Source organism: Coffea arabica, chromosome 8e (assembly GCF_036785885.1).
Source record: "Coffea arabica cultivar ET-39 chromosome 8e, Coffea Arabica ET-39 HiFi, whole genome shotgun sequence".
NCBI lineage: Eukaryota > Viridiplantae > Streptophyta > Magnoliopsida > Gentianales > Rubiaceae > Coffea > Coffea arabica.
The window spans coordinates 5,200,929-5,216,841 of NC_092324.1; the positions used below are offsets into that span (position 1 = coordinate 5,200,929).

Genomic DNA, 15,913 nt, shown 5'->3' on the forward strand with positions numbered 1-15,913 from the left:
GTTAGAAACCTTGAGGAAAGTTACAGAAATTATCCATTGAAATTATCATTTTCACTTGGGCCCTGTTTGATTTCATTATGCATATTGGCCTAATCTCCAAAGTCCAAACACCAGCGGAATAAACTACTTCAGCAGAAAGCAGGTATCCGGTTAATAAATGCTACGCCCTCTCTAACGTCAGTCAGTCGGTAGTATTCGTGACCCACCACACGTTTGATAAATTGACTCAACGAGTTTTTCATGGCTTGCCAAATGAGTTTGCTCTCTAGTTTACTCCATTCTTCCAAGCAGAACGCCCGCTAGTTTTTTGCCAACGCTCTGCCTTCTTTTCTTGAAACCAGTTTAATAAACTGATCTTGAGTTGAATGGAGTTATGTTTCTCTCTGGATGTTTTTGTTTGAACATGCATTTTGTGTTTGAGGTATTTAGCTATTTTTGTCTCAGACCGTTGCCTGATGGAGCAGTGGCTTGGCAACTCTTTGTTATGTCATATTATCGTCTGTTCACCAAGTATTTATGCGGACTGAAGACAAAATATGATTTTTTTTTTAAAGTTGTTTCTTGCCTTTTAAAAGTCTGGAAACTCTCAGTCTCACTTCACTTAGGAAACCCCATTGTCTGCTTTTAATTCAGATGCTGATCAAAGATTTGGATATTACAGTTTCAAGAATGAGGACAAAAAGATGTTGCTTTTAGAAAAGCACAAACAAGCTTCTACTGTTTGGTGTCGAGCTGATGCTTTAAGAAGTCAAAGACGTATTTTGTCGGACAGCAATTTGGGTGTGCAAAGAAGATGATCAAATGTTGATTCATATTTGATCGGAGGATGTCTTAGCACTGTACTTCCGTGATTATTGCTCTCGGTCAGCTATCCCCTTGGTCGGAAAAACACAATAAGTGGCAGGTATAGAAAATTAAGCTGGAGCAACACAGGTGGATAGAAATCTGTAGAGCATGGCCATATCTGCTTAAAATCCTGATTTTGGCAGGTTTTACCTTGTCTCCATGTTCCTGAATCTGAAAAGGGTATCACTACCAATATATTTACACTCGGCCAAACTGAGTTAACTTCCTCTCACATGAAATTGCATCCCTTTCCCTTGAAATATATTTTATCCCCCCAAGTACTTTTAAAATCCATTCGCTATGTCTCTTCGAAACCCCAGTGGAATTCAAACCCGAACCCCAACCTCATCATCAGCCACCCAACTCTAGTCCTCATTGAGTCATGCAACTCAATGCCTGAACTGAAGCAACTTCAAGCCCACATGACCCGTACTGGTCTCATATTCCACCTCTTCCCCATCAGCAGACTTCTATCCTTTTGTGCCTTAGATCCCAATGGAAACATCCATTATGCCAATCTGTTATTTTCCCAAATTTTGCATCCCAATACATATATTTGGAACACTATGATAAGGGGTTATGCGAATTCCCCATTTCCTGAAATGGCTTTGTTCTTTTTTAACAGAATGATTAGTGAAGATGTCGAAATGGATAATAAAAGTTATGTTTTTTCGCTGAAAGGATGTGGGTTTTTGAGTGGGATTGAAAGGGGACTATTGGTGCATTGTAGGATTTGGAAAGTGGGTTTTGTGGATGATTTGATTGTGAGGAACGCTCTGGTACATTTTTATAGTGAGAAACGGCAATTGTGCAATGCAAAAACAGTTTTCCATGAGAGTACTGTGAGAGATGTGGTGTCTTGGACCTCGATGATTGATGGCTTTCTCAGAAAGAGTATGGCTGATGAGGCCTTGAATTTCTTCCAGAAAATGTGCTCAAGTGGTTTTGAGCCTAATGAGGTTACAATGATAGCAGTGTGTTCTGCATGTTCCCTTAAGGGGGATTTGACTTTGGCAAGATCAGTTCATGAGCTTGTGGCAAGGAAAGGTGTGAAATGTAGTCTTAATCTGATGAACTCTATTCTAGATATGCACGTTAAATGTGGTGATTTGGATAAAGCTGAGAAGATTTTTCAGGAAATGGACGTAAAGGATGTGTTTTCATGGACAAGCATGATCAATGGCTATGCCAAAAATGGAGACATTGAGTTGGCAAGGAAGTGCTTCAATGAGATGCCCCAGAGGAATGCAGTTTCTTGGACTGCAATGGTTGCATGTTATTCCCAAAACAACAGGCCAAGAGAGGCCCTGGAGATTTTCTCTAAAATGGAAATGGAAGGATTTATTGCTACAGAGAGTAGTTTGGTCTGTGTGCTCTGTGCTTGTTCTCAATTGAGTTGTCTGCACACAGGAAAACGGATTCATGATTATTATGTCAAGCAAGAGCGTGTAACTCTTAGTCTGATCCTAGCTAATGCGTTAATAGACATGTACGCTAAATGTGGTTGCATTGATGCTGCTGCAGACATCTTTAATAAGATGCCAGAGAAAGATTTGGTTTCTTGGAATTCACTCATTGCAGGAAATGCTTCTCATGGGCATGCTGAAGAGGCTCTTGTCCTCTTTGAACAGATGATAAGTATCGGCTTCAAGCCTGATAGTATCACATTTGTTGGCATCCTTTCAGCTTGTGCTCATGGTGGATTAGTCAATCAAGGTTGGAATTATTTTAGAAACATGAAAGTCCATGGGTTAATACCAACAGTGGAACACTATGCGTGCTTGGTTGATTTGCTTAGTAGAGTTGGGCACCTTGAAGAAGCCCATGGGTTGATAAAACAAATGCCAATGCAACCAGATGCTGCTGTCTGGGGTGCCTTGCTAAATGGTTGCAAAATGCATGGAAATCTCAAGCTGGGTAACCTTGCAGCTGACAAACTCATCTTTTTGGATCCTAAAGATAGTGGCATTTACACACTTCTTGCTAGTTTATGTGCTAAGGAAAGGAAGTGGAGTGATGTAAAGATGGTTAGAAGCATGATGAAAGCGAAAGGCACCAAAAAGAATCCAGGATGTAGCTTTATAGAAGTGGATGGCAAGTTTCACGAATTTTTGGTTGCTGATGAAACACATCCTGAATCAAAAGCAATCTACCTACTGTTAGATGAGATTTTCCTGCTATCAGAACTGGAATTGTATAGTTCAGGTCACGAGTACACTTGTGATTTCTCTCCCGTGTAAGGAGTCCAACAAAATCTAGATAAGTTTTTACAAGCTTGTGTACCATAATATTCACTTAAAACATTTGTGCAGAAAATTCCATGAATAGAACTGGTCCTGCATCCTACCAAGGAGGATGTCACCGTTGTGTTAACAAAAGAGCTGACTATTTCAGAGCATGGTGTCTTGGTAAAGTTTGTGAAAGTGCATGAATTCTAAACAGGGTGTGATAGCAAGTGCTCAAGGTTTCACCAAGTTCTGTATCAAGGATTATTTGCAAAATGCCTCAGAATGGGAGAACACAGAAGCCAAACCATGGAAGCTTAAGTTATTTGACTAATCCCCAATGTATAGCAGAAATCAATGTGGAGTATATGAAGCTGCACTCTGCTCTGTAACATGTGCCAACCATGTCAATGCAATTCCAACTAGAAAATGTGGTTCACAAACAAAATGTCCTTATTTCAAGCGTCTGCTATTTCATCTGCCAGTTTCTTTAATAGTTTATGGTGGAAACTACAATTCACTGGTTCTTAGAAAAGTCACTGCTGATGCTAAACCTTTTTGTCCAGAGCTCACTGAGGCATTTCATGTGGAGTTTGACACTCTTGAGTCTTCACTACACAGGCTGCTGGCAACCGGTTCCTACTTTTAGTTTGATTGGTAAGTAAAGATTACTTGAGGGGAAGTAACTGATGTTGTGGTTGCTGCATCTTCCTGTAAATATGTGTTCTAATGTGTATCTAATGTGTAGCAGTGGCACTTCAGATGTATATTGGAACACAGCTATGTTGCGGTTGCTGCATCTTCCTTAAAATATGTGGCCTAGTGTGTAGCAGTGGCACTTAAAAGGTATACTAGAATACAGCTGCCTTAAGCATGTTTGTGTTTTAGAGCTTGAATCAGCTCCAGTGAAAAGATTATTCACATAGCAGCATTCTGTGATTTCAAGTAGTAGCAGTTTCGCTGCTAAGAGCATGTTATGCTCTGGTTACCGTCTTGCTTGTACCACATAGCTTTACAACCCCCCCCCCCCCCCCCCCCCAACACCCACACCCACACCCACAAAGCCATAAGGGAATGTGGGAGAAATTTTACTCACCTGGTTTAAACTTTGCCCATGTCCTTCTGACAAATAAACTGTAACTACATTCAGGGGAATACCTGTAGAAATGACAAAGACACTCTCATACACATTTTTGTATTAGAATATCCAATTTGATGCAATTTTGTGAGACGCATTTTTTTATGAGAATTTTGCTAGTATGCAGTAAGGTTTCTGGAGATTGAATCTTCATCAAGGAACAATGGTTTATTATTTTCAGAATAGACATATATATACAAACATTCAGGTAGCTGCAGTTAAGTGCGACTTTTCTAAGACGGCTACAACTGCAAACATTTTGCCACCCAGTCGAGCAATGGAACCAAAACAAGCAGCTCATTGAGGTCACAGACGGAATTTCTTGGTGCAAAATTTAATTTTTGAACTCCTAGAATTCCAATCAATCTGGCTCAAACTGAGCTGTAATGAAGGCTCTTATCCTTGTTTTTTTTTGGTTGAAATTTGTTATTGAAGAGTAGAGGTCTTTGGTGTTATACTCTGTGAAGAAGCTTCATCACTTAATTGGTTCATGAGATTATATGTTCCAAGAACTCACATGCAGGAAGCTGATTGTTAAGTACTTCATGCATTAACTGTTGCTCCTAAATAAAGGACCCTCTTCAAGGCTTCTGGACATATATCTGTTTTCCGTGCTTGATGAATTGAAACATTTTGTCAGGAATAATCTGGGATCTTAGGCAAGAGTGAAGAGTATCCTGATGCAACAAGAAGACAAACAGGAGCTAAGAGGCCTGGAAAACCTTAGGATTTAAACATCCCATGACTAAAGTGAAACGCAATGGTCTCCTTGTCGAGATCAATCACCAACGGCAAATTAACCAGCAATGGAACAACATGCCAATGACGTACTTTTCAATGTATAGCGAATGGTAAAAGAAGTTTCAGGACCCAAGTGGGACAATTCATGTTACCTTCCTATAAGTCAAATTTAAGAAGATAAGTCTATAGTAGTTACAAGAAGTTACTGTGTTCAAAATGCCTAACAGAATTTGGATCCCTAGGGATGGACATTACAAAGGATCAGTCTTGAGCTCCTTTCCACTTCCAAAATAGACAAAACACTTCTTGTAAGCAAAGATAATTACATCTGAAAAATGAGTAAATAGCCTATCGCTAAAGAGTGCAAATCCATTAGCCTACCATCTGTAGTTAAAAGGCTTTTGAGTTAGTCATAAAGATTTTCTGTTACCAACTGGAAAAGTCTACTAGGAAAAACTGTGATGTTATGTACCAACTGCAGAAAGCAACTTGGTAAATATGAATTCGACAGGAATGCATGTTGCTTCTCGCAGTAGACTGCCTCCTTGCTTGCCTAGGCTTACTTTTTCAGAATTTTGACGAGTAATTTGGAGATTGTCCCCATTCTGCTCCGACAAGTTACTCCTTTTTGGTGGATACAAAAAGAACTCCTCTGCCTGGGGAAAATTGGTTGTCTTTGCTTCAAGACCTGAGTCACCAAAAGTTTTGCTGGCTTGTTCACCTTTCTCATCTCTAGCAGGAGGGTGGGGGGTGGTGATGTAGCACACAGGAGTTCTAAACCTCCAAACTAGTTGATGGGCACTACTATCAGCATTACCATCCATCTGACTGGAACTATTCTTCCTAACAAGAAAAATTGCAGGAATGTCCTCCAATACTTCTACTTCAATAGGGTACCCTATGATGGCCTTCTTGTTTGATTTGCTCATTAGAGAAACAAGAGGGACATGCTCTTTCCGGTAGCTAGCTTGAACAGTTATATTGACATCGATCAACATTGTTTCCATCATAGCATGGACTGGCCTAAAGCAGAGGCTATCAGAGTCTTCCAAGTACTTGCCTCCAGTAAGAGAACAAAAGAGAGTTTTGTCCTCCAAAGCCAAGTGTTCAGCAGATTTGCTGTCAACTCTGTAATTTCTTTCTTCCTTACATGGAGTATCCAGCAGCACTATATCCTGTATGTTGCGTGATCGTTTTCTGGACACTGCAAAACTTGTTCCATTAGTTACAGTGCTTGGAGTTCCACCTGAATTGTGCGTGCAAGGCTGTTCATTTGAGTTCAAGTTCTGAGAACCTGCACCACTGGCAATCTTGGCGTCAGGAGAAGATTCGGATGTGTAACTCAGATGCTCCTCCAGCAAATTAATGCTTCGCTTTTTGCTTCTATTCTGAAAGCTGCCTGAATTCCTCAGTAAAGATGTATCAATTTGATATATACAAGAGTTGTTATGTCTAAGATGTCTCAAAATATTCAACTACTTCTGGAACTAAATGAAACAAAAATACTTTGAACATCATCATTTTTTTCAGGTGCTTTGCTCGCTGTTATTGTAAGACAGTTTCTTTAAAAACCATTTGCTCTATTTGGATCCTTGAGTTTTTCAAAAATTAGTTTTTCAGATACTATAAAATTTTTTAAAAAGTACCCTAAAAGATACTCTAAAAAGTAGTTTAAATTTTTTTTAATGTATAAAAAATATCCCAAAATATATTCTAAAAACTCTACTACTCTTGAATATTCCAAAATATATTCTAAAAATATTCCAAAATATACTCTAAAATCCTGCTAGAGTAAAATTTTTCAAAAAATCTCCAAAAACAGCTAATCCAAAAGGAAAGCACCGCACAAGGATCTAGGGGAAGTAGAAAATGATTCGTGAATGCATTAGGTGATCTTGGTGAATTAAAACCACCATGTACATGTGTCACTGGCGCCCGTGCAAGCAATGGCATTTCTTACTATGTTAAAGTGCCTTTCTTTGTTCATAGTTATATCCTCATTTTGTACATAAAGTAACAAGAGCACATTAAAGGTATTTTGTCAACCTGTGATTTGTTTGACTCTGCGTCCATTATCCTTGAAACAGCTCTCAGAGAAACCAGATACCCGTGACTCAGCAGAATCTTTTTCCTCTGCTAAACTGGACACTTGGTAATGGTCTTCTGTTACACATGCAGAGGGAATAACCTTGGATGACTGACAATGAAGAACTGAGTTCTCAGAAGAAGCTTTTTCAACTGGCAAGTAAACACATTTGCTTCTCTTAGCCCGGCAAAGAGGTCCTTGCTTCACATTATCTGTTGCAAAAGCAAAAACGATGGTTTTGGTTTAAACCAAATAGACAATTTGTGGACTTCATTAATGCATTAGCATAATTAGAAGATTATCTGATGCAAACAAAGTCTAAAACGATTTTCTGCACGTCAGACTTAAATAAATTGGGCATCTATTACAGACTCTTGAAAGGTTGGAAGAGAATCCTGTTCTAAAAGAAGCTCTATGAGCCTTAGATTTGGTAAGACTGTCATTTGAGGCTGTGCACTAGGACATCACCTCTCTATGTTGCTTCCATTGATCTTTCTACTTGTCTGAAACATTATTATTCTTACATCCTTAATTTGTGAATACGTATTCCAAAAGTTCATGCATGCAACATTCCGAGTATAACTCATCAGCCACTTTGAAGAAAGCAATCGTTCATATCTGGCTCTGATATGAAGGATTTCATCAACTAAGCAGTTCAAGTACCTGGAGTTTTATGACTTTTTTCCTGCTCTTGTTTTTCAAGTTGAAGGGCATGAAGAACAGCATCTTCTCGATGAGCATATTTTCCATTCTTTATAGCAAGAGAAGACTGGACTGATTCAGCATCCTTGATAAAACCATCAAACTCAGCAGACCGGAATGCTTTTATGCGCTTGGATGTTTCCAAATTGTGCCACTCCCTATAAATTCATCATTACCAGAAATGAGTACAACCAAGCCCCGCCTAAATTGGAATTTGTTGGAATGATAATTGGATTATTAAATCTTATTAGGATTGGCACAAGACATATTCCCAACATAGATATTAACAATCTCATTAACAAGAAGGACTAAAAGGGATCCATAATTTCTGATGCGACATCAACAAAATGAGGCAGGGAACCAAATATATCGATCTCAAGGTGGTGAGGACCAGCTATCACAGCTTTGCCCTTCTATTCAATCGCTGAAAACACTTAATATTCAACAATTCCAAATAGTAATTAATCACAAGAAAGATTGTTCCTAGCGTAATTGAGCCATAAACACTTGCAACACTTCAAAATCAAAGGCAAAGCCATAGGTGGTCTGCCCTTGGGGAAAATGTCATCTTCACCTTGTGTTTAATTAGTGTCATATGCAACATCTTCATAAACTACTGGACAAAGACCGTACAGGTACATTCCTAATTCAAGTAACACAAGAATGAAAAATACAACACTACTGTCCAGAAGAGCTATCTATGTAGTTTGATCCAAGAAACAAAAGCAACTTGACACAAACTTCGCATTGTCAAGGATTTCATGATGTTATGGAAATTATCGCAAATAAATACCCAAACAATAAAGTAAAACAAAAGACTGCAAAATATCCAACAAAAAGTTTCATTCTACTAATTGTTATCTGGTCTTTCTTTTTGTTTTTTTTCTCTCTTTCTTCTTGTTTCTTGAATAAGCCTACTTTGATAAGAATTCAAACCCCCCAGGGCCCCCACCCCCCACCCCCAAAAAAAAATAATAATAATGGAACCACAGAAAACGGTTCACAAAATAAAAAGAAGGGGGGAAAGCCTGATCAAACGAAGAGGAAGAAATATATCGGGGAAATGCAAAACAGAGCTTACACAGAACCATTTTCTTTGCCGAGAAGTTTGATTGGTGTTTTAACAGCCGAAGGAGATAAATGCTTAAGAGGGCAAGCGGCTTCATCAAGCCCCACAACTTTTCCAGGCCACCATGACCCATTTTTCCTCTGCACCCAAACTAAGCTTCCCACAGCTAACCCCATGGTTTCTCTCCCTTTCTCTCGCTCTTTCTAGCTCAAGAAAACATGAAAAGGAAAAACAAGAGCATAATTGAGGTGGGTTTTTTTCTCATTCTTAAATGGGTTTTAGCTTTCTTGGGGTTTAAGATGAATTGGAAGGGGTCGTCTTTGCTCCCAACCGAACACCTGTAGCCTGTACTGAACTCTGAAGATGTTAGTGGTACAGAGTGTTGTACTGTGTCCAACGGCGGTTGGCTACCCGTAATTTGAATGTACGGACCGTTGTCTTTTTCTTTTTTATTTTAATATTTGAGAGTAAAAATACATTTGCTTTTCACTTTTCACCCCTAGGGATCCTGCCGGTTGATTTGATGGCATTTCCATTTTATCTTATTTTAACTTCCAGCACCTCATTTTGAATTTTTTTTTTGTTTTTGGAATTAAACGAATAGACTAAAAGGCCTTTCTAATTCTTTGGGTTTATAATGTTTAAAATTCAATTTCTGCACATGATTATTGTAAAATTCAATTTGTGGGGAAATAATTGGATTATTATGGGAGACTTGAATGATATTATCAAAAATGGAGAGGGAACAAAAGACTTGAAAGCAGTTTCAAAGATTTCAAAAATTTTTATAAATCAAAATAAGCTAATGGATTTAACCTAACAACGATAGTATGTTTGACAAGCATTTTGTAATACTCAGTTGTATTAGTAAAATTGAATTTTTGAAGAAAATATCATTTAAAATTCAATTTTTATATATATATTATAGATCTAACAGTAATAATATATTACATTGTTAATGTATATAAAATTTACTCATATTTTTATTTTATTTATCTATTGAACTTCTAAATATGCATTACTTTTGTTATTCTAATACTTTTTCTTCTGTATCTCTTAAAAAGAAGTTGTTTCACGTGAAATGTACACCATCGCCCCAGGTGCATTTTCTGCATTTTAGGAAAAAATTATAGCTGTCGAAGTATTTTAAAAATTCTTTCGAACTTGTTAAATTTTTTTTTTTTTTTGTATGTTGAAACTACTGCATTAAGTTTATCAAGAATGAATTTAAATGTTAAATGCAAAGACTTTAATTCAAATTGAAAATCATTTTTTGGTCCTATATTACTTTTCTCATTTTCCATTCTTTCAACTTTTTCCCTGTGCACACAAATTAGAAATCCATCTTGCCACAAATACTTATATGCAATCCCACGATGTTGGTCGGATTTTTTTTTTTTTTTTTTTTGGATAAAGTGTCAAAAGTGAATTTTGAGAACTAGAGTCCAAGTGAAATTTGTTTGGGGCAAATTAGAAACAATTTTATTGATCTCAACTGTAAAGTTTGTACACATGGGTAATCACCCTTCAATCATACTACCATTTACGTATCATATACACTAGTATTTCTACTCTATTTTGACAGACACTTCCCAATCCAACCCCCATTCCATCACAAACTCCCAAATTTGCTGCGTACGAAGAAAACCTGACCAACTACTAGTTACATAATAACATATTGCTTCGACGATAGTTTTTAGAAGTCCAGAACGTCGACAAGCTTTGATTGAAAAATTGCCACATTTCTAAACCTCCAGATTTGGTACATAGTGGCAACTAGAGCCAGCCTCCTCAATTGATCATCAAAGGAATTAGATCTCCAATGATTTGCAAGCCAATTAAGCTCCTCTTCCCATGTATTGGACCCTTGAAATACCAGATACATATGCTGTACTCTATCCCATACTGGTTTGGTTACACAACAATTGAAAAACAAATGATTCACGCTCTCTTCCTCCTAGTTGCGAAACCCACACAAATTGGATAGAATAGGCACTCCCATGTACAATTATTGAGAAAAATAATAAGAAAAGTAAAGGACAAGAGTTTATTTCTTTGTAAAAACTGACTTAACTCATAACATGAAATTATTCTATTTATAAAGTTCAAAACAACTCTACTAATTATCTCAATAACTCCACTAGTTACTCCACTAATTCCACTAGCTACTCCACTAACTCCACTAATTCGGTAGAATAAAATAAACAAACATAATTAACTAACAATAGTAAATATTTCTAATAATCTCTCCCTTAAACTGAAAGTTTTTCAAACATTTAGTTTAATAGAACTTATCAATTGCACAGACTCTAAGCAGATTCCTTAATTTTTGAAACGTTGATAACTTCAATGGCTTGGTCATTATATCAGCAATTTGATCTTCACTTTTGCACTAGAGAAAATCAATTATTCCATTCTTTATGAGCTCCCTTAGAAAGTGAAACCTCATGTCTATGTACTTGGTTCTTCCATGTAGAACTGAATTTTTAGAGAGGTTGATTGCAAAACTATTGTCACAGTAAATTGTGGTAACTCCTTCTTGATGACAACGCAACTCTTCAAGAATATTTTTTAGCCACATTACTTGACAGACACAGGTCGCTGCAGCTACATATTCTACTTCAACTGTTGATAAAATAACAATTGGTTACTTTTTTAAACACCATGAAATAGTTGCTAAATCCAACATGAATATACAACCAGACATACTATTTCTATCATTAGAATAACCTGCATAGTCACTGTCAGTAAAACCAAACAAATCTAATTTTTCGTCATTTTTGTAGAACAACCCATATTCAGTGGTTCTCTAAAAGTATCGAAAAACCCTCTTGGTAGCTAAAAGATGTGTCTCCCTTAGACTTTCCATGTATCTACTAATCTTATTAGACCCTGTGGCTATCAAATACATAAGACTTTTCACAATTTGCTTATAAAAGGGTGCTATCAACCCTTTTTCCTTCAAGTTCTTTGATGAGTTTTAAACTCACTTCAACTGGGGTACTAACAGAATTACAATTCTTCATTTGAAACCTATTTAGAATTTCTTGCACACATTTTCTTTGAGAGACAAAATTTTCAGTAGCAGATTGCACCACTTCAATGCCCAAAAAATAATGCATCGTTTCAAGATTAGACATATCAAACTCAATCATCATAAATTTTTTGAATTTCTCAAACATGGCACTATCATTTTCAATAAAAATAAGATCGTCAACATGTAAGCAAACAATGTTCAATTTACCTCAATTTTCAATCTTTATAAAAGGTATATGCTCATATGGATATTTTTTAAATCCCTCTTTAAAAAAATAAGCATCTATACAACTATATCAAATACGTGGGACTTGTTTTAATCCGTATAATGCTTTCTTAAGTTTGTATACCTTATGTTCACTTCCAATCTTCACATAATCAGGAAGTTGAACAATAAATATCTATTCCTGTAGATCACTATATAAAAATGACGATTTTCATATCCAATTAGAAGATAGGCTATGAATTTTGTGCTACCAATGCAATCTGATGGAATTTGTTCTGTCAGCTGCTGTCTGTTCTCTTCATCAATTCCATCAAAATCAACATGTATTTGTCGTTTGATAATATTGCTGCTCCATGGTCAAAAAAATTTTTCATCGAAAATTACATCTCGATTGATGACAATTTTCTTAGTGATGGGATTATAAAATTTATATGCCTTTGATTGATCACTAACACCAAGAAAAATACATTTCTCTCCCTTATTATCTAGTTTTGTCCTTTTTTGGTTTGGAATACGAACACAGGCAGTGCATCCAAAAATTTTGAAGTGATCCATTGTTGATTTTTGTCCGCTCTATACTTCCTTAGGCATCATATTTTTAACAGTAAGTGTGGGACTTCTATTCAGTCTATAATACTCCAATTGACAGTTTCAGGCCAAAAATTTTTTGAAACACCACTTTTTGTTAAAATAGTTCTCATCGTGTTCAAGATTATACAATTCTTTCTCTTTGAAACACCATTCTGTTGTGGTATATAGGTTGCTGTAAATTGCTTCTGAATTTCATACTCCTCATAAAATTTTATAAATTCTTGTGAGTTATATTCTTCATCATGATCACTATGAAAACTTTTTTATAGATTTGCCTGCTTCCTTTTCGACAAGAGTAATGAAATTTTTGAATGTTGAAAATGTTTCAAATTTTTCCTGCAAAAAATAGACCCAAGTTTTTTTGACTATAATCATCAATAAATGTCATAAAATAATGTTTTTGACTATTAGATGGCAAATTTATGGGTCCGCATAAATTAGAGTGAACCAACTCCAACACGTTCTTTGCTCTCCACGAATTTTCTTTTGGAAAGCTATCCCAATGTTGTTTGCCAACGACACACTCTTTGAATTGTGATTTGAGGTAGATCAACCACTATATATTTTTGCTGTAAAGTCTTTAATCCACCAAAGTTTAGGTATCCATAACAAAAATGCCAGAATCATGCCATATCTTTCGATTTTGTTGAGAAATATGAATGAGTCAAGTTCTGCAAATAAAGTGGAAATATACGATTTGCCGTCATCTTAAGTTGAGCAATTGAACCCAACTTTGCATCTCGAACCCGACATACTCCATCTTTCATAAAAATTTTGTACCCCTTTCTAATAACTGACCCACATTAAATAAGTTTGTCTTTAAATTTGGAATAAAAAAGACATCAGTGATAGTGTGAGTAGAAGAATTTTTTTTAGTTTGGATGGTTACCCTTCCTTTTCCCATAACAAAAATTATAGAGTTATCACCAAATTTGACAGTATTATGGAATAACTTGTCTAACTCAGATAATGCCTTCTTATCTCCACACATGTGGTTGCTACAACTGATGTCTAAATATCACATGTCTTGTTAAGTTTTTCTTCAATCATGTGACACACCATCAAAAGAGATACTTCTTTTTTTTCTGCAAAATTAGTCATTTTTCCATTTTATCTATTCAAATTATTTCGACATTCTGATTGATAATGACTATACCTATATCATTTGTGGCATTCAACATTAGACTTGTCTGCTGACTTTAGCCTTTGAGTTGTTGATGGATGGCCTCCTTGCCCTCTTCTTCTTCTTTGAAATTGATTTTCTTGGTGCTGATATTGTTGTTGTTGGTTGTTACGATCATTGCTTCCTCTACCTCTGCCTCTGTCTCATCTCCATGTTGGGTGACTTTCTGTTGAAACCTTTGCTCTTCTCTCTCTTGCTGATTAATTTTTTGCTCATGAACCAATAAAGAGTTATGCAATTTATCAATTGAAAATGCATTAATAACTTTCGATTCCTCTATAGAGCATACAATAAAATTAAATTTTGCTGTCATCGATCGAAGAATCTTCTCGACAATAGTGACGTCCTCCAAATTCTCTCCATAGATCCTCATCTTGTTAGCAATTGCTATCGTTCTTGCCAAATAATCTGTGACTGATTCGCTTGACTTCATGCATAAAGTCTCAAATTCGATTTGAAGAGTTTGAAACTGCATCCGCTTTACCTTCGTATTTTCTTGATATTTCTTTTTCATGGAGTTCCAAATTTGTTTGGAGGTATTTTTGCTAAGAATTGTCTCCAAAATGATCTCGATCAATAGCTTGAAAAAGATAATTCTTAGCTTTAAGATCTTTTAGTTTCAATGCTTCCAACTCCGTTTTCTGTACCTCTGACAATACTACTTTGGCTGTTGGTTCTGATACTCCAAATTCGACAACCTGCCAATACTCCTTAGATATCAAGAAGTTCCCTATTAGCATGCTTAATGATCATAATGACCATCAAAATGAGGAATTACTGGCTGCACAAAGTTGTGAGTGACCATCGTAATTTATCAATACAATTCTCACAATTCACTTTCGTTTTCACTCACGAACCTAATTCTGATGCCACTGTTACAATTATTGAGAAAAATAATAAGAGAAGCAAAGGACAAAATTTTATTTCTTTGTAAAAATTAACTTAATTCATAACATAAAATTATTCTATTTATAGAGTTCAAAACAACTCCACTAATTCCACTAACTATCTCAATAACTCCACTAACTCCACTAACTACTCCATTAATTCCACTAGTTACTCAATTAACTCCACTAATTCCCTAACTCCACTAATTAAGTAAAACAAAACAAACAAACATGATTAACTAGCAATAGTAAATATTTCTAATACTTCCCACTTTTGCAATCTATCTCTTGTAGATAGTTTCCTTTTACACAGCATCCACAAACATGGGAACATATCCTTTTCCCCAAACCAACTTTGCCCACACCACCTTCTCTCTTGAACGTCCACATAACACCTTCATGACAGATTTTGTATTGAACTCACCAGATGTACTTCTTTTCCATACAACCTGATCCTCAAATTCCATCAAGGGGATAAAACAATCAGGTGTAGCTTCCTTTAATCTCCTCACTTCTGTCGTTTGTTTGCTTTTTACTAGCCATCGCCACCTTCCATCCACTATGGTTTCTGATACCAGAGCAGATGGTTTACAACACAAATTATAGAGAAGCTTACCTGTAAAATTTTTGTACAATGGCCTAATAGGGTGCCGTGTGTCAAACCAGAAATTTGTTCCAGTTCCATTCCTCACAATGTGCCTAATGTAAGGTTGGGCCAACTCTCTAATCTTCAAATTTTTCTCCATACCCAGGATGCACCATATGGTATTTTAACTGCCCAGAAAGACAGTCTCTTCAGCAGAATACTATGCACCTATTTCACCCATAACGTATCCTTCTTACTGCTCAAATTTCAGATTAATTTCATAATCAGGCACTTATTCCATACTTCTATATTGTATAAACCCAGGCCCCCTTCTTGTTTGGTTGTACATACATCATTCCAAATAACTTTAGCCATATACATTTGTTTCACCTCTTCTGCCCATAGAAAGGAAGCCAATAAACTGTTGATTTTCTTTGTCCTGGCTTTTGGTAGAATGAACACACTACACCAATGCATGTATATACCAGATAGTACGGATTGAATCAGCTGTAGTCTTCCACCATAACTCAATTTTTTGTTTGCCCAACTCTTAATTCTCTAATTTAGCTTAATAAAAATCGGCCGGCAATCTTTAAT

At 36.3% G+C, this 15,913-nt stretch overlaps 2 protein-coding genes across 7 annotated transcripts; one reads left to right on the forward strand and one right to left on the reverse strand.

Annotated features, from left to right (window-relative positions):
- Positions 1 to 9: 9 nt before the first annotated feature.
- LOC113702958 (pentatricopeptide repeat-containing protein At2g22410, mitochondrial-like) lies at positions 10 to 6,467 on the forward strand. Of its 6 annotated transcripts, none has more exons than XR_011820020.1 (5): positions 10 to 142; positions 662 to 3,082; positions 3,159 to 3,728; positions 3,823 to 3,917; positions 4,850 to 6,467. XR_011820020.1 is itself a non-coding variant. In XM_027224146.2 (2 exons), the coding sequence occupies exons 1-2, from the start codon at positions 1,080 to 1,082 to the stop codon at positions 3,172 to 3,174; spliced, it is 2,019 nt and encodes a 672-aa protein (XP_027079947.1). In that variant the 5' UTR covers positions 102 to 1,079; the 3' UTR covers positions 3,175 to 4,808. The 6 variants fall into 6 exon arrangements, 1 of the variants encoding a protein (XP_027079947.1); XR_011820021.1 differs by having other exon boundaries at positions 37 to 142; positions 634 to 3,082; XR_011820022.1 differs by having other exon boundaries at positions 102 to 3,082; positions 3,820 to 3,917.
- Positions 5,085 to 9,155, reverse strand: LOC113702959 (uncharacterized). Its single transcript, XM_027224147.2, has 4 exons — positions 8,820 to 9,155; positions 7,700 to 7,896; positions 6,997 to 7,248; positions 5,085 to 6,349 (listed from the first exon to the last, which is right to left on the reverse strand). The coding sequence occupies exons 1-4, from the start codon at positions 8,981 to 8,983 to the stop codon at positions 5,415 to 5,417; spliced, it is 1,548 nt and encodes a 515-aa protein (XP_027079948.1). The 5' UTR covers positions 8,984 to 9,155; the 3' UTR covers positions 5,085 to 5,414.
- Positions 9,156 to 15,913: the final 6,758 nt, after the last annotated feature.